The 26,712-nt window shown below is 30.4% G+C and overlaps 4 protein-coding genes across 4 annotated transcripts; 3 read left to right on the top strand and 1 right to left on the bottom strand.

Annotated features, from left to right (window-relative positions):
• The first annotated feature begins 2,547 nt into the window (after positions 1-2,547).
• Positions 2,548-8,345, top strand: LOC137826123 (kinesin-like protein). The gene is made up of 16 exons (XM_068631982.2): positions 2,548-2,959; positions 3,087-3,224; positions 3,521-3,604; positions 3,693-3,818; positions 3,910-3,969; positions 4,055-4,108; positions 4,216-4,308; positions 4,400-4,495; positions 4,642-4,790; positions 4,989-5,135; positions 5,223-5,352; positions 5,448-6,461; positions 6,550-6,648; positions 6,729-6,818; positions 6,916-7,695; positions 7,889-8,345. The coding sequence occupies exons 1-16, from the start codon at positions 2,666-2,668 to the stop codon at positions 8,129-8,131; spliced, it is 3,597 nt and encodes a 1,198-aa protein (XP_068488083.2). The 5' UTR covers positions 2,548-2,665; the 3' UTR covers positions 8,132-8,345.
• Positions 8,346-9,827: 1,482 nt separating this feature from the next.
• Positions 9,828-11,920, top strand: LOC137827027 (Mitochondrial import inner membrane translocase subunit Tim17/Tim22/Tim23 family protein). The gene is made up of 5 exons (XM_068633220.2): positions 9,828-10,160; positions 10,711-10,775; positions 10,891-10,963; positions 11,045-11,098; positions 11,462-11,920. Exons 1-5 carry the CDS (start codon positions 9,995-9,997, stop codon positions 11,713-11,715), a joined length of 612 nt encoding a protein of 203 aa, XP_068489321.2. The 5' UTR covers positions 9,828-9,994; the 3' UTR covers positions 11,716-11,920.
• A 1,442-nt stretch (positions 11,921-13,362) lies between these two features.
• Positions 13,363-15,146, top strand: KIS (tubulin folding cofactor A (KIESEL)). The gene is made up of 4 exons (XM_068633217.2): positions 13,363-13,471; positions 13,745-13,908; positions 14,059-14,145; positions 14,816-15,146. The coding sequence occupies exons 2-4, from the start codon at positions 13,756-13,758 to the stop codon at positions 14,915-14,917; spliced, it is 342 nt and encodes a 113-aa protein (XP_068489318.2). The 5' UTR covers positions 13,363-13,471; positions 13,745-13,755; the 3' UTR covers positions 14,918-15,146.
• A 2,859-nt stretch (positions 15,147-18,005) lies between these two features.
• Positions 18,006-21,232, bottom strand: LOC137826280 (pirin-like protein). The gene is made up of 6 exons (XM_068632191.2): positions 20,920-21,232; positions 20,691-20,740; positions 20,542-20,580; positions 20,385-20,413; positions 19,638-19,804; positions 18,006-18,719 (listed from the first exon to the last, which is right to left on the bottom strand). The coding sequence occupies exons 1-6, from the start codon at positions 21,033-21,035 to the stop codon at positions 18,215-18,217; spliced, it is 906 nt and encodes a 301-aa protein (XP_068488292.2). The 5' UTR covers positions 21,036-21,232; the 3' UTR covers positions 18,006-18,214.
• Between the last annotated feature and the right edge of the window lie 5,480 nt (positions 21,233-26,712).

Genomic DNA, 26,712 nt, shown 5'->3' with positions numbered 1-26,712 from the left:
TTTTGGTGACTAGTATTAAACATTATTCATTCTTATTATTCTTGAGAATTATAGGAGTTATTACACTATCATTAAGATACACATCTCTATTATTGTAGTCAATGTCAATATTAATTCTTCATACAAATAAATACTATAAACAATCAATATAAATAAATAATATTTATAAAAATATTAAAATACAATAATGTCATGAGTAAAATATTCATTATCCTTGAAACTTTTCATAAAATTTAATAGTATTAAATTATAAAATAATCTTTATGAAAAAAATAGCATGATAAAGTTATATTCTTAATATTATTAATAAGGTTAAAAGTTTTCCCAGGTCAAATAAAAAAAGTAACATCTATGTTACAATAATAAAAATCATCATGTTCTGTTTCAATATTTTTAAATGATTTTTAAACAAATTCAACAAAATATTTTGACGAACTTCAAACACAAAATCAATTACTTTAACCACCACAACGATAATGTATATTTTCATTTTGCCTACTATTCTTTTTATCTTTTTCCTTTTTTACTTTTATATTATTTTTCCATTTTTTGTGAAAAAATAAATAAATTTATGACATTTTTCAAAATCATAATAGAAGTATATCTCAATCTCAACCATATAATACTATCATAAAAACTGTATATGGTTGCATTTACTTATTAGAATCAAACAATAACAATTTATAATTTTTTCTAACAATACTTCGTAATAATAATTATAAAATCAACAATATAACATGGAATATATAAATAAACTTATGAATGTAGACAAATATACTAATAATAAAATATTAAAAATAAATTTTGAAATTAACCTCAAAACATGAGTTAACAAATATAGACTTTTCATGTAAAAAAAAAACACTTTATAAAATCAATAAAAGAACGAGATGATATATAAATTCTCTTTCTATCAAATAGATATTTTCTGTTTATAAACTCAGATATAACTTATAAGTTTATAAACAACTTAAAAAGCACTATATTTACTAAAAAAAATATTAAATAGTAAAGTATATAAAGTTATTTAATATCTCTATAACAATTATTCATGGCAAATATTATCGAAGTAGATAAATTACATATAGAACAAGAGAATAGTTGAATTGAGTCTTGTAATATTTTCACAAACGAGATAGCTTATTTATTTATTTATATATAGGTACAAAGTTATAACTATCTTTAAATGTTTTTGTGTATTAATGGAACTTAATTACCAATTACTATTTATTAAAAAGTATTAATGGAATATGAATTATAATATTATAAAATAAAAATATCAAATGTTCATAAGACTTCTATTTAAATTTAACGATGTTTAAGAGTATGTTTCGTTAAAACTTTACTATAATTAAAGAAAAAAAACATAAATAATACATTATCTTATAATCTCACTAAAAACTCTGTCAAAAAAAAAATTCCATATGTGTTTCTAAGTTTTCAAAAACTTTACTTAAGTACATATAATTAATTAATTAATTATCACTAACTGCATAAAGTAAAAAAAGTGTAAATCATTTTTAAATTATACCGATATAATTTTAAATTTAAATTTAATTATTTTTAAATGTTTTATGAACAGCAACAATAAAAAACAAGTATAATTAATTTCAAAACAATTCATAATAGTTTATTTAAAACAAGAATTGTTACTTAGAAAATTAGAAATAAATTATCACTCGTATTTATTAATTTACGTGTTAAATTAACATGTGCATTTTTTTTTCATTTTAAAATATGTGTATAAACTATACTTATTGTAATTATTAATTGTACTGGGCTGGGCGAGAGATGGGACCGAAAGCAATGCGAAGACTAAGCCGAGATCTTAACCCGAAAGTAAACTAAATAAGGAAAGAAATAAAATAGAATGGAAATTATTATTAAGCAAAAGCCCAGCCCATGAAACTGGGCCCAACTGGACCCAAATATGCGGGTGAATGTAGTAAATGTCTGATACAAAGAGAAAACGTCCAAATAACTTCTGGGCCCAATAAAAGAGTAGTATAAATACAGGGTCATCCTGAAAGGTAAAAGTAAGTGGAATTCACTCTGATATCTTGTAAAACTGAATCTAACTTTGGCATCGGAGCACCTTTCAGGTACGCACACCCGTTCGTGAGAGGAAACCGAGACGAAAAACCGAAAGATTAACTGGAGTGAGCTAGAAGTTGACTGGGAAGTCTCCATCAGGCAATCTAATAAAACGTGAAGGGTAAGGAGTGCCCGAAAGATCATACCGAGAAGGGAGTCCGGAAGCGAAGGCCGAGAGATCAACGTTTGGAAGGCGTAGGAGGTTTGTTTCTAGGTCCTTGTAAGAACATTAATATTGGTGATAAAAATCATGTTTATAATTGAGATGTTTTACCCTTATAATAATATCATAGGAGAAGAGAAAAAAGTCATAATCACAATAAAAAGCAAAATTTAAATTTAAATTCATATTTGTCTTTGGGGGTAGTTTAGTCATTTCACGTTGTTATCCTTTTGCAACGGTCATCTAAACATAACTGGATTCAAAAACTTGTTTCTCTTATCTATCTGTCTTTACTCTTGTGAACGTTTGAATCCAAAATTCTCATTCTTTCTCTGTTCTTCTCTCTTTCTATTTTCTCTCTGTTGTGTATACATCCATTACTAATTTATCTACCTCTTCTTCAAAGCCATGAGGCAATTCAGTAATAAACAAACTTCAGAGACTCGTTTTTCTGGCACCATTTCCTCCACATCTCTCAGAAACTTTCTTCCCAGATCATTCTCTTCCAAGCACAAACCCACTTCAAACTCTAAAATCCCAACTTCAGATGCAGAGAACACTCCCCCCACCGATCCCAACATCTTGATCAACCATGACCAATCGTTGCCTACCACAATCAAGCAACCACACTCAAAAACCTCAACTTCTCAGAACAACCTCCACCAATCGAACCCCCCCTCTGAATTAGACCCCCCAGTGAAGGTAAGTACAATTTTGTCTCTCTTTTGAGCTTAGTTTTTGAATTTTGAAGTTGTACTCTGTGAGTCTGAAGATGGGTAAGTGCAAAGTTTCTGCTTTTTTGTTTGCTTATAACTTAATTTTGACACAGGTTGTAGTTCGAATCAGACCTACCAACAACAATGGCATGGAGGGAGATCGAACTGTTAAGAAGGTTTCTTCTGACACCTTGTGTGTCGGGGATAGGCAATTTACCTTTGATTCAGTTTTTGATTCGAACACCAATCAGGTAAAAACTTCACTTCATCGTGTATATGTGATTTGCATTTTTTTTATCCTTCATTAATTTTGTATAACAGTATTGAGGTAATTTACTTACTATTTATATGACTAAAAATGAACACCAAACCAGATATATTTAATATTTCAATAATTTTCTCTAACCGGTTTAAGGTACATAGTTACCATTTATATGACTTGCTTTATGAGGAAAACAGCTATGAATTAATTTTCTTTAGTTCCATGCTGTTGATTCATAATCATAAGGGAAGATAAGTTGATTTATATTTGCTTTTGTTTGTTCAGGAAGATATTTTTCAGTCAGTGGGTGTCCCCTTGGTTAAAAATGCTTTGGATGGTTACAACACTTCAATTCTGTCATATGGCCAGGTACTCATGTTTGCTATATTATGGTAATCTTGATTGAAATATTAAGTTTGAACATTTTTTTTTTAATTTTCTTTTAATCCTTTGTTAGTCTGGAAGTGGAAAGACTTATACAATGTGGGGTCCCCCAAGTGCCATGTTCGAGGAGCCCTCGCCTCAAAGTCACAAGGGAATTGTTCCTCGGATCTTCCAAATGTTGTTTTCTGAGCTTGATAAAGTACGTTTTACTTCCCTCTTGAACCACTAAATCCATTTTCTACAATGTTTTCTGACTATTAACAATTTTTCATCCTCAATTACTATATTAGGAGCAGCAAGCGTCTGATGAGAAGCAATTCAACTATCAATGTCGATGTTCTTTTCTTGAGGTGATTTTTTTATAAAACTTCTTATTTTGGCTTCATCATTTTATGATACTGATCTAGTATTTCTTTGTTCTATTGTTTGAAACAGATATACAATGAACAAATTGGGGACTTGCTAGATCCAATCCAGCGTAACCTTGAGGCATGCATATGTCATCCTTTTGTATCACATACCATTAAACTATTTACTAAATACATTGGTTTTTCATTGCTGCATGCTTATTATATGGCTGGTCCAAATTATTGCAGATGAAAGACGATTCCAAAAATGCGTTGTATATAGAGAATCTGACTGAGGAATATGTTACTAGCTATGATGATGTGATGCAAATTCTGATTAAGGTAGGGACTAGGGAAGTCTAAAAGCAATTATATTGCTGAAAATTAGATGTCTACGTGCTATATGTACTAATTTGGTCTTTATATGCTTCAGGGACTTTCAAGCAGAAAAGTTGGAGCAACAAGCTTAAATTCAAAGAGCTCCAGATCACATATCATTTTAACTTTTGTGATTGAATCTTGGTGTAAGGTATTACCGCTATAGTTGTATTTAACATGACTAGCTGCAGAAGTTAAGCATTTTTTTCTTATTTAATATGGAGACAGATTCATATTGATACTTTCACTCTTATTTAATTGCTGCTTCTGGTTTTCTCTCTTTTACTGGTGATGCAGGGACTATCATCGAATGGTTTCAGCAGTTCAAAATCTAGCAGAATTAGCCTTATTGATCTTGCCGGCCAGGACAGAAACAAAGTTGAGGATGCAGGCAAACAATGTCAAAAAGAAAGCAAAAATGTGAAGAAGTCCTTATCTCAGCTTGGGTAAGATGCCATGCCATGACTATGTTACATTTGGTTCATATTTTCTGCAGTTTGGGTTACATTTGCTAGTTTAACACACATACATGGTTTCTCTTGGTTTCCATTTCTCATGATTTGTGAATTTAACTGTCTATTGCAATTTTAAGTCTCCTTATTTGTCCTCTTTGTAACCTCTAACTTTTTTTTTCACTGCTGTAGGCATTTAGTGGATGTCTTGACTAAAGAAACACTCTCAGAAAAAGCAGAAGTTTCAAACAGGAATTCCTGTTTAACCCGTTTACTACAAGAATCTCTTGGTGGAAATGCCAAACTCTCGTTAATATGTTCCATCTCACCAGATAACAAGTAATTTACCTTGACCAATGAGCATTACTATTACTTAATCATATTATATTTGTTTCTAGAGGTAACCATTGTATCTGTTGATTGTAGGAATAATGGCGAAACTTTGCGCACACTCAGGTTTGGACAGCGAGTAAGAACCATCAGAAATGAACCTGTTATCAATGAGATAAAGGAGGATGATGTTAATGATTTAAGTGATCAAATCCGGCAACTGAAGGTATTGTTTTCCCCCAAGACTTTATTTGAATATTTTTCGAAAGGGTTGTTGCAGATATAACATAACATCCAAGAACTACACATGTTTGATCACAGGAAGAACTTATTAGAGCAAAAGCTGAGGTTCGTTGCAATGATGGGATAAAAAATGGATACTTCCAAGGACGTAATGTAAGGGACAGTCTCAATCAGTTGCGCGTCAGCTTAAACCGCTCTATACTCCTGCCACGCATTGATAAAGACACTGATGAAGAAGATGTGAATGTGGATGAGGAAGACATAAGGCAGCTACGCCAGCAGTTTGATGAATTGTATCATTCATGTGAAGGGAATACTAAAAGCAGCATATCTGGCAGCGAAGATGGTGTGCAGTATTATTCTGTTGCTGAAAATGGTGATGCAGATATGACCAGTGGTGATGAAGTTGAAATGGAGGAGGAAGTATGCTTTGAAGAGACAGTGAGTAAGCTTTGTCCCGAGGAAAGTGAGGGATCTACAACAACCTTGTTTACCTCAGCTGATGACTTTGCCTCAAGGTCAATTAAATCTTCATTCAGAGACAGCATTTCAGTTAGCTCATGTGGTCGGTCTCCAATACTTGAGGAACCACCCTTGTCTGAGTCTCCAAAAATCAGAAATGTCCAGAGGAAAAGCATGGCTTATTCATCAAGTTGTCTGGGAAGTTGGAACAATGTGGCAGAGGAGAGTGAAGATATATTACGACAATCGTTCAAAGAGGGGGAGAAGATGCGTTTGTCCCTACGATCAAGCAAGGTTTTTCCAGGTCCTACCGAATCCTTGGCTGCAAGCCTTCAGAGGGGATTGCAGATAATTGATTATCATCAGAGAAACTCAACATTAAACAAATCTTCAGCTTCCTTCTCTTTTGATCACTTGACACCTTGTTCAGAAATAGACAAGGACGATTCTTGTGATGAAATAAGGCAGCAGAAGAAATATTCCATCGATGAAAGTACTGCTACCTTGCTTTGTGAACCTTGCCGTAAGAGAATAAGCAATCAGGATTCTACTGAGGTTCAAGGCAGCGTGAAATCAAGGACTGAAACTGAAGCAGAAAATCCAGATGGACTGACAGATAATGGTTCAAAAGTATGTGCTATAGAAAATTCTCAAAGTTTTGCGATTAGTTATCAAGTAAAGCTCCTTTATCTTATCTTATTATTATTCTTGCTTCAAGGATTCACAGAGTACAATGGAGAAAGCGATCGCAAGAGAAAAGGAGCTGGAGAATGTTTGCAAGGAGCAAGCTGCTAGAATTGAGGAACTAAACCAATTGGTATAAGGAGCCGTTTCATTCATGAATTATGTTTGCAGTGTGAATTTACATTACTGACAATTTCGTTTGGGTTTATCTAGGTGGAGAAGTTGAAAGGAGAAAAAGAACTACAATCTTCCATCATTGTGTATGATCCAGAGAGAATCAAACAGACTAGACATGAAGACGAGGTCAGTTGTTGATTTTGTTGTAATTTACTATATAGTTCTATCCAATTGAAGGTTCATATCTCACCCTTGTGATCTACCTTTTTTATGTTGTTTGCAGCTTCCAAGAGGCACTTCAATACCAGATACTGTAGAGGAAAAATGTGAAATTAAGGAAGTCAAGGAAGAAGTAAACAGAGACAGCTCTTTTGATGCAGCCGAGAAGGAAGAACTTCTCAAGGAGATTCAAAATCTGAGAAGCAAGCTGCTAATCTGTGGCGATGCACCAGTTAGAAAGTCCACCGACAAACTAAGATCGTCATTATCCTTAATGTCAAGATCCATTCAACAGAGAAAAAGTGTTGTATTTTCTCAGGAGAATAGTGGAGATGATGAGGTAGAGAAAGAGAGACAAAGATGGACAGAAATGGAAAGTGAGTGGATTTGTTTGACTGATGAACTAAGAGTTGATCTCGAGTCCAACCGTCTGCGGGCAGAGAGGGTGGAGATGGAACTGAGTCTAGAGAAAAAGTGCACTGAAGAGTTAGACGATGCACTGAAAAGAGCAGTTCTTGGACATGCTAGAATGGTGGAACACTATGCAGATCTCCAAGAAAAATACAACGATTTAGTTGCAAAGCACAATGCTATAATGGAAGGCATAGCAGAGGTGAAGAGAGCAGCAGCCAAGGCTGGAAAGAAGGGTCATGCTCGCTTTGCCAAGTCTCTTGCTGCTGAGCTTTCTGCATTGAGGGTGGAGAGAGAAAGGGAAGCAAAATTCTTAAGAAAGCAGAACATGAATCTCAAGATTCAACTTAAAGAAACTGCAGAAGCTGTTCATGCTGCTGGGGAACTACTTGTCAGACTAAGAGAAGTTGAGCATGCAGCATCTATTGCAGAGGTAAAAATCTCATCATCAATTCTCTTAAAATGCATATGGTAAAATGAAGGTTGCTAAAAACTTGGTGCACAAACTACCTTAAAAGGCAACTATATGTGCAGAATTATTACATGTGGGGTGTCACAAAAGAAAGAACTTCCATATTTTGGTTATTTCTATGTTTTTTTTCTTGATTTTGGTATTTCTTATGCAGGAGAGTTTCACAAAAGTGCAACAAGATAATGAAAAGCTGAAAAAGCAAATGGAGAAGATGAAAAGAAAACACAAGATGGAGATGATTACCATGAAGCAGTACCTTGCAGACAGCAAATTACCCGAGTCTGCACTGCAGCCACTATTCAGAGAGGATTCTGATGTGGTTCAAAACAATGCAACTTCCCATGATGATCAGGCATGGAGAGTAGAGTTTGGAGCAATCTATCAACAGCATTATTAGTTCCAAATTTCTGGGGTTAACAATTGATGACTTTACTTTGTCTGGCATCAGATCCTTCTTGGATCAATAAAATTCATTGTATTGTTTTATAATTCATTCTATTTTTTAAGCATGTGTGGAATTTCAGTTCTTTTGTCTCCTTGTACTGACAGTAGGTAGGTACCAACATTTGAATGGTTTAATGAAAATGTTTGAATTATTTGAGCAATGGAAATGATGTCTGCAATACAGACACAACTCACAAGCATGAAATGACATCTAACACCTGAAAATGTTAACGTCAATCAAGGCTTTTTGTTCAATTATAGTGATATTTTCATTTGTATAGATAAATATGTAAATTATAAATATAAATATGAAATTAAAAGATTTTCTATAAAATAATTCATTAAGTTTTAGTTATATATTTAAAAATCTGTCTAAAAAAAACTGACAGTTTGTATCTATAGTGCTTGGGCACTCTTCTTAAATGGCGTGTCATGTGTCAGATACACACACCGATACCAATAGCATATTGATGAAGTGTTAAATTCAAAAAATATTTTTATTGGATTTTTGACGATTCTAACACAGTTCTAACATAATTTTAAAAAGAATAAATATATTAATGAAATCTAACACGTGAAAATGTTAACCATTAAGTTTAGTTATAAATTTAAAATCTATCTAAAATAAATAAATAAAACCTTTTGATAGTTTGTATCTATGGTGTTCGGACACTCCTCTTAAATGGCGTGTCGTATTAGACACCGCACTCGTAGGACATATTTTTGAAGTGTCAAATTCAAAAATTATTTTTATTGGATTTGTGACGATTCTAACACAATTCTAACATACTTTTAAAAAGAAGAAAATATATTGATTTTCTAAAAACTCAAACTCATTATATAAATTTTATTATAATTATAAAAATAAAGAATAAATAATTTTAAATCAGTCATGAAAAACATATTTCTACTTAAAAAAAATCTAAAATATATTTATACACATAAATTTTTACTGCAATTTATATAATTTATAATTATATAATATATATTCGTATCATATCTATATTTTAAAGATTATTTGTTGTAGTGTCTATATTTTATCTTATCAATATCTATATTAATGTTTCTCCTCCACATAGGTTTGTATTTCACGTGAATGATATAATCTCGTTTAAACACATAAAGATCATAATTAGCAGGTGCTTACTAAGTCTCTTTCATTATACATATATACAATTTATTCACGTCTTCTATGATCAACGAAGAGATGTATATGATATAAATTAATAACTTAATATATAAATATTTTTAAATAATGGTTTGATGACCGTGATCATGTCACGCTTTCAATTCTAGTTTCAACGATTTGAATAATTTTCGGCGCATTTATTAATATTTTGAATAATCATTTTACAAATAGTTTGCATTAAGATCTAAATACAACAAAAATTGTATAATTATTTTAAAACCAGTTCGTCATTAATTTAAGATTGTGTGTAGATATTACTTGTAAGAAAAAAGAACTATTGAATAATTATTTTTTAATTAAATGACCCTTAATGCATTAACTGAAAGCAATTTTAAAATATCACGTGTTGTTTACATTTTTTCAAAAGAAATTTTTTACCGTGAAGTAAACAGTGGAAAAAGATGAAAACAAGGTCAAATATTTTATTATTTATTTCTAATTATAAAGTGATTTTTTTTTTGTTTACCTAAATCGCAGAGGGTTTATACTTAAAAGCAGTGGGAGGCGTCAAAACGACGTCGTGGTGAGCGTATGAAGGGATAACATCACACTCACACACAACAGAATTTAGAAGAGAAGAACCAAAGAGGAAAACGAAGGAGAAAGAGAGGTTCAACTTCTTCATCTATGGCGACGCCAGATTCTGACGCTAATTCTCAGCCTCAAGATTCTGATTCTCTGTCCATTCCTAATCCTCCCAACGCTCTCGTCCCCGCCGCTCCTTCCGTTTGCCTCCTCCGCTTCGCCACCGACTCTGCCGGTGGCGCTCTCATGGGCTCTGTCTTTGGATACGGTTATTCTCTTCTCATTTATTCGTATTATCGTATTACGCCGTCGTTTTATCAACTGATTATCGTTTATTAAGCCTGATTTCTTCGCTCACCTTTTAATCGAAGATTCGTTGTTTCTGTTGATAGTGTATGTGTTTGTTGCGGATATAGTGCCTTCGTTGTGTTGTGTGTTTTTGTTTGTATTGTCGATTGGTTCGTTTTAGCTATGATTTGCAGTGACTAGACGATTGACGCTTAGTTTAGTGGAACTCTGAAAGAGTGAATGTGTTTTTTACTCGGTTTACAGGAGCAAGTGTCTGGTGTTAGGTTAAATTCAAGTATGTTTAGGTTTTTTGAAATAATTAATTTAGTTTTCAAGTAATGTAGGTTAGTTGTGTTCAGTGTGTATTTGAGTGAAAAAGAAAAACACTAGCACGGGATTTTTTAAGGTGCGTTTATCCTGAAAAAAGTGCGTGTCTGTATTTGAGTGACAAAATCTTTGAGAAATATGAGTTAGTTGTGAATTGATTTTTTCTGATTTTGCTTAGAGATTCTTGTTATGGTCTGTTTCAGGTGCTGGATTGTTTAAGAAGAAAGGTTTTAAAGGATCCTTTGTAGAAGCGGGGTCTTATGCAAAGGTGCATTGGGATCTCGGTGGTCTTTTAGTTGCTTGTTTTACGTTGGCTACTTGATTATGTTTATTTTGTTAGTTTTAATTTAGCTTGTAATTAATAATTTTTTCTTTGTTTTTAGACATTTGCAGTTTTGTCCGGAGTTCATAGTTTGGTTGTTTGCATCTTGAAACGACTTAGAGGAAAGGATGATGGTAGGAAAATTTAACTACAAAATGTTACTTTCGCCTTTTATTGATCTTCCACTGGTAATGTGAATTCTTTTGTATCTGCAGTCATTAATGCGGGGGTAGCTGGTTGTTGCACTGGTCTTGCTCTAAGTTTTCCAGGTATCTCTTGTTTAGTCATATAAATAAATTGACGAATTTTGCTTTCTTTGAAACTTGTAAAAGGGATAAAGGCCTTGCCAATGTGGCTATTCTGAATAAGCTTTCTAGTCATTCTTGATATCATAAGCAAAGGTAATTTTGTCTATAATCAGTGAGTGTGGCAATTTTTTGAGATGAATTACTCTGGATTCCTGTCTCTGCATACCATCATTTTAAAAGGAGGAGTCGAAAAAGTTTGCTGACTTAGAATGCCTTCCAATCATTGCTAATTTTAAAAAATGTTTAGCTAAACATGCTTGTAATATCATTTTGTGTACTTTATTTGTATTTTGTTATTAGGACTTATCCACTACGGTTTTGCAGGTGCTCCACAAGCTCTTTTGCAGAGTTGTCTTACTTTTGGGGCATTTTCTTTTATTATGGAAGGGCTAAACAAACAGCAACCAGCACTTGCAGTTCCCATGTCATGGAAAAAACGATCTGTGCAATACAATGCACGTCCTCCCCTGGCACTCCCCCTGCAACTCCCTCTTCCAGAAGAACTAAAAGAAGCCTTCTCTTTTTTCTCCGAGTCTCTGAAGAAGCGCAGCAAGGGATCTTATCCGACATCTCAATAAGAAATCGGGTATCGTGGTTGTCTGGTATCATGTAGATAAGTTGTCATCCTTTGTCTTTTAGTTTTTAGGTTCCTTGTAGCTTTCATCAACATTTATTTTTATGAACTTAAGGATGACTGCAAATTGTCGAAGGACATGGATTGTTTACATGTTACTGACTTCCAATATGGTTTGTTTTAACTGGGATGGCCTATGTTTGATGATTGATCTAGTTTCCCAAACACTGATACTATAGTATAGCACTATTTGGAAGCGATTTTTATTGGAAAACAAAACTCTGCAATTTTGCAATTCTGCATAACTGACCAAACATTATTACGTAGTTATTAGATCCCAATTCCAATACCTACATCGCGCAAAGTTTGTTGTAACCTGTGAGATTCACGGATTTACCGTTTTGAATTAGAATATTATCTTTCTGAAGTTGGTTAGAATTTAAAGAGCATTCAAGCATTGGGTTTTCTTCTTGGGCATCCACCACTGTCTTCACTTGAATTCCATTTATATTGTCGACTTCCCATAATTATCAAACTTGGTACTAATTTAACCTGCTCACGTGCTTTAAATGTAGACAATTAAACTATATCAACTGTAAGCACTCGACGGAAATTACTGAATAAGCATTTGTGCTAATTTATCTGTAAATCTATGGGTTGCATTAGCATCGAGTTCGTACATTACGTGAGCTAATGGTAAAATGATATTAGAAAGGCGCCATCGTGTCCCACTTGTTTGAAGAAATTTCTTTCAAAACAACTTATTCTAGACACTTGAAAAAACTGTTTTGAATTAGAAGAGTCTGATAATATGGGTGCTCTTAAATACCGCACTCTCTCCACTGATACTAGAATGATTTATCCGAAATATTCTCTAATTTTAACATACATGACTACACACTAGCTGAGTATTTTCGGTATTTTAAACGTGAATACGATTGTGTGAATTGATCTTGCCCACCTTCTTAAAAGCAATACTAACGACCATTTTAAGGAACCTGATTAAAGATTCTTGTGGACTGCACTCCCCATGATTTATTTCCAGACTGTTTCTTCCTGCAACTCCATTCTTGTGCCATACCCATACAAAACTTAAAAATACTTTTTTATCCCTATTATGTCACCCCATAAATTTATAAAATCCAGAAACAATTTTAAAAAGTATATATTCTGGATTACATAATCCAAAAGTTAATATCAGATTTGGAAATAGCTTCTGAATTATGTAATTCAGATAAACAATAAAAAAATCTATTAGAAAAGATTTTTGAATTATGTAATTCATAAACTAATCATGTATCTGAATAGGAGCTTTCTGATTACATAATTCAGAAACTAATTACGAATTTGGAAAAAGATTTTCAGATTATCGTAATTCAAAATATTACAGAAAGATATTTTTGGAATACAAAACTTTATGGAGGTGAGAGAAGAACATATGGAGGTGCAGGAAAAAGTAATCTGATTTCGAATGAACTGTTGCCAGCCTTTTTCTTGTGAAGATTAAAATCGACCAATTTTGAAGTTGGGCCAAGAAATAGAAGTGGAGAGCTAATTGTGAGAATCGGACTTTGACACCATGGGTTTCGGCTTCCACGTCGAGGGGTGCAGGAAGAATTTTATCGGGGTGCAGGAAGAAACACCGAATAGTAATTAAACGATGCGTTTTAATGGAGAAAAGGAAAGATCCTTCACCGTGGATCTGCGTTAGGGCACTGCAAGCAGGAACAACACAGTGTGCAAGACCACTCAAAGAGAAGGTAAAGTTGAACATCATCGCTCCATTTTCTTCTTCCTTAATTCAATCCTAATTCTTCACTCACAATAATAATCTCGAGCGAATCTCTGCTGCTTTTTTTATGTTTTACTCTTCGATCATCTTTCATTTCTCTTTTGGATTCGGAATGTGGATTTACATTTTAAGGACGGGAATCGCCGTGATGAGATTACGTTACGAACTTTTTTTATTTTTTATTTGGAAGCAAAATTCGTCACACTTTTCTTTCTATGTACGTTTTTTTTTGTTTATGTAGGAATTATTTGAATGGCTACTTTGAAGAGTCTGAAGATCAAGACAGGCACTTGCAAACGTATAGTGAAGGAGTTGCATTCTTATGAGAAGGAAGTTGAGAGAGAAGCTGCCAAAACTGCTGACATGAAGGAAAAGGGAGCTGACCCTTATGATCTCAAGCAGCAGGTATTATGCCCTAAACAATCTGCCTCTGCATTTCCATTCTTTGATTTTTGAAACTAATCATACGTGTGTGTTGTTTACTTTTCTCTGCTAAAAACAAGATTGTAGAATTGATTGTAACTTATGTTGAACTACTTTTTTGGATATGAACAGGAAAATGTGTTGGCTGAGTCTAGGATGATGATTCCTGACTGCCGCAAGCGCCTTGAGGCCTCTCTGGAAGACTTGAAAGGAATATTGGTACTTTTTGTTTCTTGTTTCTGTGCTTGCTGTGTCTTTCAGTTTCTGCTGTCATGGATATTTTTAGTAACTCTCACATTCTCAGCATTTGATGCCTTGGCTCTATCATGAAATCACCCTGCTAACTTAATTGTTTTCTCTCTTATTTGGTCTGTGATAAGATGGTGCCTGTTAGTGATGTATGTATATTGACCAAATCGATTGGGATAGGAATATATACCTGTCTTACTTATTATTCCTGACCTTTCTAGTTCAAGGTTCAATACAAAATTGTGTTTCCTAGTTCCTACTGTTTTATTCTCGTCTGGGTCCAATGTGTCTCTCTTCAACTAGTCCATGGTTTCTCAATGAATTCCTGCAACTTCCTCTTTAACTCATTTAATCCTAACATGGAAGTTCAAGAATTATTGACTGGTTGGGGATTGTTTGATCTTTATTTTGTATTTTTATAAATATTTCCTGCAAGTATTTTGTCATTTTTATCAATCCATTTCTGGGGCTTCAAAACAAAGCAATTTATTTTCATTTATGTACAAAAACTCTTTGCTTTTATCCCAGGTGGTTTCTCGATTCAAAATCAACTTGATATGTTTAATTTATGCGTTTGTTGAAATTGGATGGTAACTTTTATTACGGTGGAATTTTATTTTATTTTATTTCCTACTGTCAGTCTGAGTTGGAGGACTCTGATGAGAAGGCGGGTCCTGAAATTGCCGATGCTCGAAACACCATTGTAGAAGTTGAAAAAGTATTTGAAACAACAGAAGCATAAGGGTGGGTTTGATCAATGCTCTTGATGGAGGATATTGTGCCTGTGTTATCCATTATCCAGTTAGAAGCAGTCATACATTCTTCTGGCTGCATGAGCCCTCTTCTCCCCTGTCTATAGAACTTCTGAAACTGAATGAATATGAAAACACTGTATCAATTTGTCAAAGCTTTTACTTCTAAACTTCTCTAATTCTATATGGTATGCCACCTAAAATTCATTAAGTCCTTAATTTCGGCAGTATTGTGTTTGAAGATAAAGGAGTAGTAAATTTGGATGCAATCCTAACTTCTTTGTGGTAATAGCTTTAAGGCATATAATCTATGCAGCATATATCTAGCATAGACACTATTCATAATTTAAGAGGCATGTTCTAGCCTCATAGCATATAATAAATTAATATAAGGTTTCACGTTTTCCATAAATTGTCAGATAGAGTTGTAAACCTACTTTTTTTAGTCAATTCCATAGACTGCCCTATATAATTGACAACTTTTAATCAAATTTTCCCCAACTGCTTGATATTTTCTCCCATTAGAGTTAGTATTAAGTAGTTGAAGACCAATGGTAGGAAAATTTACAAAGTGGGGCAATTTTGCACTCATTCTACGAGAATGAGTAGATTTGTGAAATTCTACATAGATGAACAAGTCTTGCTCTTGGAAACAAGACTTCATTATTATAAAGTCATCTTGTACAAAGATGTTTTTGGTTAGAGGATAAAAAATATTAAAGTCGAGCATGACTATGGATATTTCAGGGTATAATTATTTTTTTATTTTTATAAAATTATAATGTTTTTAAAAAAGTAACAAATTTCTGTAAAATATTTGTAGGGTCATAAAATAAAAATATTTTATTATTTTATATATTTAAACATATCAATAATTAAAAAATACAATATAGATTCTAACATGAAAATATTCTAAAATAACATAAAATACAAACTCCAGAAACATTGATGTATTAAGTCCACAAGTCACTCTAGTAATGAATTACATATTAAGGAATATATTTTAATAAAAAATATAAAAATAAAAATTACTATGTGTTATTATAAATATATTTTTTTGAGTTAAAATTAGTGGTGTTAAAAGATTGGGTGTAAGATTATTTGATCGTTTTTTATAAATTAATATTTGTGTGTAAATTTTTAAATTCTTTAATATGAATGTCATGTCGCATTGTCACAATAAAGGTCATGTTTCAAAATGTTTATCTAATAATATTATTTCTAATTCTTTTATTATATCGTCTTATTTTAATGAGTTAAAATTATTATTATTATTTTTTTAAAAAAATACATGTATACTTATTTTTGTATTTTTATATAATCTATAATTTAATTGACATTTATATTAGAGAGTCTAAAAATTTATATATAAACACAAATATTAATTCATGAAAAAACAGCAAATAATTTTACACTCAATTGTTTAATATAATTAATTTTAATTTGGAAAATATAGTTATAATACATACATAAGTTTTACTTCTAATTTTTTGTTAAAATATATTTCATAAGTGATATATTATGAGAGTGACCTGTCCTAATTTGAGTGAATAATGTTTTTGGAGTCTAAATTTTATTTTACAGAACTTACATGTAATTCTAGAATATTTTTTAAAATCTGTTTTATTTTTAATTATTGACATAATTAAATATATAATGCAATAAAACATTTTTAATTTATGATTTTTTTACACAAATTTATTGTTTTTTTTAAAATTATAATTATATAAAATAAAATAAAAATTGAACTGAAATCATTACATGTGCGACGAATTAAGTGTAAAAAAAATTAACAGTAATTAAATTTTAATCATAATCGTGTTTAAGTAAACATAACTTTTTGATTCAATTTTTTAACTAAAATTGTGAGAGATCATACGATGGATGGCAACTTTAGAATAATGAGAACTTGCTTAAAAATTTCAAATTATTTTTCTCGTAAAATGAGTTTAAAATTGCATAATTTTTTTATAAAATTTTCATAATAAATTTTCATGATTATTTGATATTGATGACTAGTAATGCAAATTGTATTAAAATATAGTGAAGAAAATCTGTAACCCTTATTAAGAATATTATTTAAAGTCAACCAGAATAAAATAAATGAATCCCAAAATACACACACAAAAAGGCTGCTGGTGAATAACAATATTCAAATCATCCTTCATTGACTAAACCTAAGTCTTTGTTTATTTGGTATGCATGCTACAACAAACAAAACATGGATTTAGGATAATTGACCACATTTATTCAAAACTTACTACTACAACCTATTTTAATGCAATTTCCTTTTCACTTCCAAATGTTCACATACTAATCAACATGAGACATTTTAATATATTTTATTACTAAGCTTGTATTAGCTACTTAATGGATTAAATACATATTAATCAACCATCTCAAATCATTTTGCTAATTAAAGGGTAATGTACTTGAAAGTTGAAAAACCTTTTTATACCATTAATAGAGGTATTTGGGTAATTTGCAATTGCACCCATAGTTATGTAAATGAGGTTGATGGTTTCTTCACTTTGCTCTACCTATAATCAAATTGAGAAAAGCTTTTAATTTCCCTTTTTTTTATGTCAATTCACCTTTTTTTTTTTAAAAAGACCTCATTTCTAGCATTAATACACAATAAATGAAACAATACAAATATTATTTCTAACATTAATCCACAATAAATAAAACAGTATAAATATTTTAGAGTTAAATATGTTTTTCGTTCATCTAATATAAAATAAAATTTATTTTATTATCCGTAGTTCAAACTTTATATTATACTTATAATAAGAAAAATAATGAAATGAATTTTTATTAATGCTTTTTTTTGTAACAAACAAATTTTGACAATGAAGATATGTTTTGTCTCATAAGATCTAAAGTTTAATCTAAAAAAAATTAATTTTATATAAAAGTATATGGAGAAAAAAAAATATATGACTATTTTTTATAAATCTAAAATTCCTAGAGTTAATCAAAGAAGATTGACACTAATATATATATATATATATATATATATATATATATATTATTGTTATGAAAGAAGATTATAAAGAAAATCTAAAACCAAAAAAATTAAAAATAAGAAGGGTAATTAACTATAATTTTACTCTGCTTTTGGACCTACTACATGTGGATTTTAATTTACTCGTTCAAACACTATAGTATAAACATAATATAAAGTTAAAAAGGATAGAAACTCTTGGCCTAATTCATACATTCCAATTTACATCAGAACTTATTTTTCTTCCCAAATCAACCAACAAATGTGATCTAAAATAGAATCAATAATCAAGGCTGAGTGCACTTTCAGATCTCCAGTGTCTTGCTTTCTCAAATCCATTGGTATAATTCTCATAATCATCAATTGTTTGGTCAATCTCTTCTTGAGTGTTCATCACAAAGGGTCCATATTGCACCACAGGTTCTCCCAATGGTTCCCCTCCAACCAAAATGAACCTAAGAACCTTAGAAGATTTGTTCCATGCCTCAAGGCCATCCCCAGAACCAAGAAGAAGTATATGATGAGAATTCACAGGTTGATACTTTTGGTTCCCAAAAACACCTTCTCCTTCCAATATGTACACAAAAGCATTCCATGATTTTGGTATAGGTTGCTGCAAGTGAGCACCAGGTTTAAGGGAAAAATCCAAGTACATGGTTGGTGTCCTTGTGTAGATTGGAGACTTTATTCCAAGAGCTTCCCCTGCTATCACTCTAACTTTGATTCCATCTATCATAGTTTCTGCTATGTCCTTGCTCAGCATTTCTTGGTACCTTGGCTCAATCCTAAGATAACAGTACAAAGACATATTAAACCAAAGCATTGGCGTCTGAATTAAGAAACTACTTTACCACTTTAACTTAAACTTCAAGGTAGACAATGATTTTTTCTTAAAGGATCACAAATAGTACTTCCAAGAGGACACTAATGAAAAAGTTGAATTCTTTTCAAGTGGGTCATCCACAACCAGACAAATAAATTTGAAACTAGCATTCACAACATGCTATGGTTGCCCTTTTATCATTGAAACTTCCATCATCACCTTGGGAAATATGGGGTGAGAGGCACTTTTTTTATGCTGGCCATTTCAGGCCATTTTGCACACTTGCTTCCTGTAGAAAAGCACTTCTATGATGGCAAATCATGAGAAAAAAAGTCACTTGTGAAAGTGAGGAAGCCATATCTTGATTCAGAAAGTTTAAAAAGATTTTACTGTTTCCTTGTGAAGAGTGCAGTTCCTTTTTGTCTCACTGATATTTTGGTGATGAGCATTATCCAAAAAACTATACCCCAAATCAATGATGATGATCTTCAGTGACGCAAAGAGTGTGTCATCAAAAAAAGTCTAACATTGTGATTTCAGTATTTCATTAAAAAAATCATGTTGAGTGGTTACTCTTATTTGGAGGTTTTTAGATTAAACTTTTTGATTTTGTATTAACTTCAAGAAGGTGTATCACCTGAAATAACAAAGAGGAGTTTTTGCATTTTTAAATTCATTTGACATGATTTTGTTGATAAACATGTATAGTTGATGCTTATCCAAACCAACTATAAAAATGACTAATGAATTTTTGTAAGTTCAATTAGTACTTAATTAAGTTGCTTACTAATTTTGACCTTTTAAAAGGGCAATAAGTGATTAATTAAGATATATATTCAAAAGTGTTTATGTGATTGGTATAGAAATATTTTGCACCTACATTTTATGTTTTGAAGAGAGGTTGATCCACAGCTGGAGACCCTTTTGGGTTCCTTGAGCTGCAGGCATTTCTGAGTGAACTATCCCTCTCCCTGCAGTCATCCACTGCAAATCACCAGCTTCAATTGTTCCCTTTCTTCCTTCAAAATCTTCATGTGTTATAGCTCCCTGAATTGGGCAAAAAAGTTGCATTCAGGTGAGGTTAGCACATCAGCACATGCATATGCCACCAATACACAACTTTAGATACATTACATTACACTCAAGATGGTAGTTGGCATTCTAGAAAAATAAGCATGATAGCAACATGTGGGGTCACTTCTGGTTTTGTGCTCATAAGTCATAACCAACTACTATGGTAATCTGAACATAAACTTTAATGGTTTGGTTTTTGTGGCACTAATCAAAATGGCTCATTAATTTGTGACTTACATGTTGCCACACCACCAGCACACAGATTGACACCATATTGAGCTGATATTTTGCTCCACTAAAACTATGAGCTAATATAGAATAATACATTATAAGGCGAAATAGTACTATTTTGTTTGCTTCTAATTTTTGGTTTTTCAACTATGTTGATTTGCATAATGACATTTATGTTATGTGCCTTTGACTTTATAACACGGATTGCAAGAAAAAGATAAAATAACATAACACAAGGTTTCTGAAAGTTGGAAAACAGTTTTATAATCAATGAGCAAAGGTTGAAAAGGCAATGAACTGAAACAATGAAAATTAGCTCTACCTGCAACATGTATGTGACTGTCTCAAATCCTGTCAAAAGAAAAGTGAAAAAAACACCACAAGGAACAAGGAGTCAGAAGCTAAACTGAAGAACATAACATCAATGACACAAAAGCTGATAAAAAAACATCAATGACACAAAAATCTAATTGACAAACCTCTATGTGGATGATCAGGAAACCCAGCTGGAGCAGTGACTGCAATATTTCAGAATTTCACATTCTTAGAAAAAACAAAACAAGATTGACCCTGATGTATTTTTTGAGTATTGAAGTTAATAAACAGAGAAAATCAGAAAGATGCACACCTGAGAATTCATCCAAGACAAGGAAAGGATCAAAGTTCTTGAGCTCAAATCTGAACACACCCACATAACCAATCAATTCAAAAAGCTCAGTTTTCAAAAACTTGCAATGCAACATACATTTAAATTTAATCTACACCTCTCAACCTTATTAACAAAACCAGTTTCAGTTAAACAAAATCTCATCAATTCAGAATGGATAAAGAAAAACTGCTATATCGTTCTCTCTTACCTCCCTATGCTTCTTCTAACAACTGCCCCAACACCCTCATGCTGAGGTCTGGCCAAAAACTTTCTGGCTACAAGACGAGGTTCTTTAAGGTGACTGCAAATATCTTGGTTCGGCATTTTGTGGAAAAGAGAGGAAAAAGTTGTGGAATGATGGAAATGTGAGGAGCAAGACAAAGATTGTTTAAGGTATATATAGGAAAGTGGGGGCTGTGGCGTGAGAGGAAGAAACAGAGGCAGAGGTTCACTCCTGGAAAGTCAAACCTCAAAACGTATAGAGTTGCCTGCCAATTAAGATCCACATCGAATAGAATATCGCTTTGCTTCAGCTCAAGGCTCTTTTTATTTCCTTATTCCCATGTACGTCACCATAACGCACTCATGATGCATGTCGTAGGAATAGCCATACCAACTTTTTTTTTTTTTTTTTTTTTAATTTTTATAATTTTCATGTTAATAATAAAGTAATTACTAATTTTTAATTATTACTTTTTTAGATAATGGGCAACTAAATAAATGCCAGTGTAAGAAATATTTGAAAAAAGGAAAAATTGAATTTAATTATTAATTCTGAATAACAATACAGCTCTAATTTCAAGGACTATTTAGCGTTTAATTAAAATATTTTATCATTTTAAAGTATAATATTCAAGAGAAAAATTATATTTTTTACACATTTAACAACAAAGTCAAAAAATTTATTTATAAAAACTAAATTATCTGGTTCTTAAATTTTCACGGTCGTAATTAATCTTTTATTTTTATTTTTATTTTTTATAAGAGTTTAATAGTTTTTTTAATATTATTCTGATTAGTTCTTCGAATTTTTATTATTCTTGAAACTTCTTAATTTAGTTTATTTTTTAATTAAAATAAGTCAATATCATACATTATGTTATAACAATGACATGTAAGATAAATAATAAATTATACTCGTCATTAATTAAAAGTTAACTTTTTTATTAATACAACATAGAAAATCAATGTTACATTATAACTACAATATAGAATAGCATTTAATGAAAATGATTACACCGATTTGTTTCTAGAAAGTATAAATCAAATTAAAAACCTTCAAAATAATAAGATGAAACTAAACAAATCTTGATAAAAAATCATTAAACCTTTTTAAAAGGATTTTTTTTAACTTTTTCTTCATTTACAAATGTAAAAATTAAAAAAAATCATTAAATAATAATTAAAAACTAAAAATAATTAGTCATTATATTAATAAAATTAGATATTATTTTAGAGATTAAAAAATTAATTGTATCTAAAATAGTTTTATTATTAATGAAAATTTATAAAATACTTTTTAAATCAGAATCTAAATTAATTATAAGATTTTAACTACTAATATTTTAGATTCTAAATTAATTTTTTAAAAATTAATTGAGAATATAAATAGTAAATAACTAAAACTTGATTAGTTAATGGTTAGATACCAATTTAAAAAATATTTTATAAATTTTATAAATAATAAAAAATACTTTAGATACTAATAATTTTTTTAATTTATAAAATCATCTCTAATTTAATAAAATAGTGATTAATTATTTTAATATTTAAAAGTAGTTTCTATTTAATGATTTTTTTTTATAAAAAATCTAAATCTAGAATAAGTGTTAATATAAATAATTGTATAACAATTTTCTTAACCAACATAGGTATAAGAAATTGGACTTAGGAATTGTTTAAAATGAAATGTGTGGTTTTTATATTAAAAGGAAAGTTAAGGTTGAATAGGTGGAGTTGTGCATCACTTGACATCACCCACGTTTCAGAATCACTTATTTTTTAACAACCTTCCTTCTTCATCATTTCTTCTACTTTACCATTTTTAGCCTACCTTTTTACCTTTCACACTTTTTTTATTTTTTAAGCACATTTAAGTGCTTCTAAACTTCACTTCTTATTTTTACTTTTATTCATTCTCCTATACTTTATGCCATGTATTCAAAATACTCTTGGGAATTCCTTGGTCCCACTACAATAATAACACATAACCTTACGTTTGAACCTAACACAAATATGGTTTAATGCTCAACTTGAAAAATCATTAGTTGATTTAATAATTAAATTGCTCTTTATTTTTATCTATAATATATTTTATACTAAACAATATTTGGTGATATTTGAAATGATTGGATTAAATATTTAGAAATAGTGTTATTCCTTACAAAGAAATAGGTTAAGTTTTAATGTTAGTTTGTAAGGTATTTTTTTGTTCTATGTAAGTACAAAAAAAAATGGTATATTAAGAAGTGGAGTTTAAATGTAATTCAATTTTATAAAAATGGCTTGTAAGGTTATCGAACTTATATACTATAAACCGTGTATTTATGGATGATCAGATAGTGAGTGACCTGATAAACCCAACAAACCCTTGTTAGAATAAGTTATGAATGAATTGATATCATCTTAAAATGACATGATAGGTTCAACAAACTTTTGACAGACTTTAAAATGAATCTGATATCATTTTAAGAAGAAGACTTTAAGTATAACTAAACCTTACAAAATCAATTTATAAGTGAGGTTTAAGCCACAATAATATTTATCTCTGGTCGAAAATGAGATTATCAATAATTTTCAATAATAAAAAAGTTACACCTGATAAAATATAACTTTAATTATTATTGATGATATTATTTTCAGCTTGATCATCATGTTCAAAAAAAAGTTATCATATCACTCCAAAATTAAAAAAAAAAAAGGGTTGATCTATGACTCAACATGGAAAATGAAGCACAGTGAGATATGGATGAAGGAGTGGTGGTCCTAAGAATAAGGTAGTATGCAAAATTCTACTTGGTAAATATAAATATTAAAAATGATTTGTTTTTTGCATTGTTAACATCTTTCCAAAAATTAATTATGGACAAACAAGATAGTGTAAAAGTGTACTCTAACATATCTATTCAAGTTAATGCACTCTTTTTTGTCAGATGAACAAAATTTAGTTTTCTTCAAGAATGAAAAGATGAAGGTAGAAAATCAAAATATTTTGTATCTTGTTCAAAAGATTGTTAAATGAAATCATATCATGCAAAAAAAAGCATAATGAAATTTTCTGTGAATGGGTCTTGTTACTTTTGTTGAAACCATGGTGTTGGAAGATTTAATTTAACAAAACAAGTTTGAAATGGTAAAGGATTTGAGATTGAGTTGTTGTGAGTGAGATATTTGAAGATGGTGTTTGTGTGGTGATAATAGGAGAGAGAAAGATGATAGTATTTGAGAGAGATGTTTGATCATCATCATCACCTCATGTGGAAGGAATTAATCAAAAGTTTGAAAAATGGTTTTATGAAAATCTTGAATCATACTTCATTCATTCTTCTTGCATCAAACTAAGTAAGTACAACAAACAAAGGAAAAGACTCTAAGTTCCACAACTTTACACGTTGCACCACGCAACTACTTACCACACAAACAAGCCTTCTTCCAATTCTAACATTCTAAATTAAGGTATTTTTGCATTAAGGAATGATGGGTAAGAATTCGAGAGAAAAGTGTGGAAAAAAAATGTTAAATTGTTTTTATTGTTGTATGTTAAAGTGAATTTGTGAAAAGAATGTATTGAAATTTGTCTGTAATTATGAGAGATTTTTTAATTATTTTGAAAAATGTAAAATGTATGTTTGCAGATTTATCATTGTCTTTAAAAACATTTAAGTAATAAAATATGAAGTATTTTTGTGTATATATGAGTTGATTAAATTTTTTAAATTATTTTTAATACGTCAAAGTTTTTCATAAAAATAAATTTTTGAGTGATGCAATGAGTGTGAATAAAATTTTAATTTTTTTAATTAATAAAAAATAAATATTATAAATTTTTCTTTATATTTAAAATAATTAAATAATAATAATGAATTAATTTATATATTTATTTTTTATAATTAATAATAATTTAATTATTATATAACTTTTTTTATAAAAAGTGTTTTTATTTATTTTATTAATAATATTATAAAATATTTGATACAAATAAAATTATTATTATTATTATTTTGTTAGTCGAAATATATCATATAAGATATAAACCTTTAGTATATAGTGAATTTTGCAGAATTTGTTGGAGATCCCATATCGATTAGAGCTTAGAGCCTTTCATTGTATATAAGTGGGTGCAAATGTCAACTCTATGAGTCGGTTTTATAGGGTTGAGTTAGGCTTAAAGTTCACTTTCTAATATGGTATCTCTATAAAGAGAAACAACTTATAATTAGAATTGAGTTGAATTTTTAAATTTATTTTCTAGTAGAACAATATCATATTACCTATAATCGAATATATCTCTTTTCCATCTTAAAAAAAAAACTTAAACTAAATTTGAAATAAAATGGTGATAATTGTATCAAATTATTCTTCATTGCGAGTCTTAAACCCCTTATAAACGTTGGAAAAATGTAGCAAAAATGGCTTGTTGACCGAGTTGATTTTTAAAAATAGGTATGAATTGACCTAAACTCGATGTGGGTTACATCACCACTCATTTACTTTGTTTCTTCTTTTCAACACCAAAAGAAATCTATAATAATTTCCCAACTCAAATAATAACAATTAAATTTGTTGTTAACAAATGTTTTGCATGACATCATTAGAACAAAAGCATGACGCATCAAATCTTCAACTCTTTAATTCATAAAGGTAATACACAAACATACCTTTCTAATAAATATGCTTCTTCCTTCATTTTCATTATCAATATCTTAGAAACATTTCAATCTTTATTTTATTTTATTTTATTTTAATAGATTAAAATACCCAATAACATTTCATTTTTTTCTATAAAAAATATATTAATTATTAGTTTAATACTTTTTTTTCCCACTAGTTCTTGATTAGGTGCCATTTTTCTTAGAAATATGTCAAATTTATTTATTTTTATTAATTGATTGTGATGATGTTACTATATTTTAATTAATAAGTTAACTTTAGCTGGAAGAGTGTGTTTCACTGTTTTGCATAATATGTTTATGCAATAATATTTTTACCATCAATTTGATGGAAAATACTATAATAACTTTAAAAAGGTGTAATCAAATTAAAACTATTAGAAAAAATATCATAATAATAAAATAAGAAAACTAATGAACTTAATTTATAAGAGCTATTTGTTAATATATTTACGCACTTTTTAAAAATACATGTTACTAAATTATTTGGATTTTATAATATAATTATAAGGCTTGTGCCACCAAAATCATGGGCAACTAAAATTGAGAGTGCAATTATGTAGGAAAATTCCACATACTTTAGGTCTTGTTAGAAGCTGTGGTGAATTATTATTCCATTTGTTTAACACAATTCGCACCACAATTGGTCATTATTGCTCCCAATATTTTATGACTTTGTGTCTCATTTCTACATCATACAATCTCTTACAGAGACTTCTTTATAGTGTTCATAGAACCTCTGTGAAGTTGGTGCAGGATGGGAATATGGACTTCCCTGTATCAATTGCTGCTCTGCTATCTTTGGAGATTTTCAGTGTAATTTAGAGAAATCTCAACAGAAGTTGGCATGATTAACTCATTAATATGCTATTGATCCGAAAAGATGATGCCAAATATTTTTTGGTAGTATTAAGAAGTATTAACTTGAAAAGATAAAGTTTATATCACTTATATAATATGAAATGTATTTATCTTTAGTTAATGTGAGATCTCCAACACACTCTTTCATACCGAGACTTATCAACTCGAACGTAAACTTATATATTGTAGCTGGTTCGATGATGAGGTAATCTGATAAGTCCAACAAACTCTTATTAGAATAGACTCTCATA

The sequence above is a fragment of the Phaseolus vulgaris genome, chromosome 8, assembly GCF_051622355.1.
Source record: "Phaseolus vulgaris cultivar YP4 chromosome 8, ASM5162235v1, whole genome shotgun sequence".
Classification (NCBI taxonomy): Eukaryota; Viridiplantae; Streptophyta; class Magnoliopsida; order Fabales; family Fabaceae; genus Phaseolus; species Phaseolus vulgaris.
The sequence above is the reverse complement of the archived record's forward strand: the minus strand, read 5'-3'. Positions and strand labels throughout refer to the sequence as shown.

Coding starts and splice junctions, on each gene's coding strand:
- LOC137826123 (XM_068631982.2), top strand. CDS start 2,666: ATGAGGCAATTCAGTAATAAACAAACTTCAGAGACTCGTTTTTCTGGC. Junction 3,225..3,520: donor TTGATTCGAACACCAATCAG/GTAAAAACTTCA, acceptor TTGTTTGTTCAG/GAAGATATTTTTCAGTCAGT. Junction 6,462..6,549: donor TGACAGATAATGGTTCAAAA/GTATGTGCTATA, acceptor TCTTGCTTCAAG/GATTCACAGAGTACAATGGA.
- LOC137827027 (XM_068633220.2), top strand. CDS start 9,995: ATGGCGACGCCAGATTCTGACGCTAATTCTCAGCCTCAAGATTCTGAT. Junction 10,776..10,890: donor AAGCGGGGTCTTATGCAAAG/GTGCATTGGGAT, acceptor CTTTGTTTTTAG/ACATTTGCAGTTTTGTCCGG. Junction 10,964..11,044: donor ACTTAGAGGAAAGGATGATG/GTAGGAAAATTT, acceptor TTGTATCTGCAG/TCATTAATGCGGGGGTAGCT.
- KIS (XM_068633217.2), top strand. CDS start 13,756: ATGGCTACTTTGAAGAGTCTGAAGATCAAGACAGGCACTTGCAAACGT. Junction 13,909..14,058: donor CTTATGATCTCAAGCAGCAG/GTATTATGCCCT, acceptor GGATATGAACAG/GAAAATGTGTTGGCTGAGTC. Junction 14,146..14,815: donor AAGACTTGAAAGGAATATTG/GTACTTTTTGTT, acceptor TCCTACTGTCAG/TCTGAGTTGGAGGACTCTGA.
- LOC137826280 (XM_068632191.2), bottom strand. CDS start 21,035: ATGCCGAACCAAGATATTTGCAGTCACCTTAAAGAACCTCGTCTTGTA. Junction 20,414..20,541: donor TCCTGATCATCCACATAGAG/GTTTGTCAATTA, acceptor TTCTTTTGACAG/GATTTGAGACAGTCACATAC. Junction 19,805..20,384: donor CAGTCACATACATGTTGCAG/GTAGAGCTAATT, acceptor TGCCCAATTCAG/GGAGCTATAACACATGAAGA.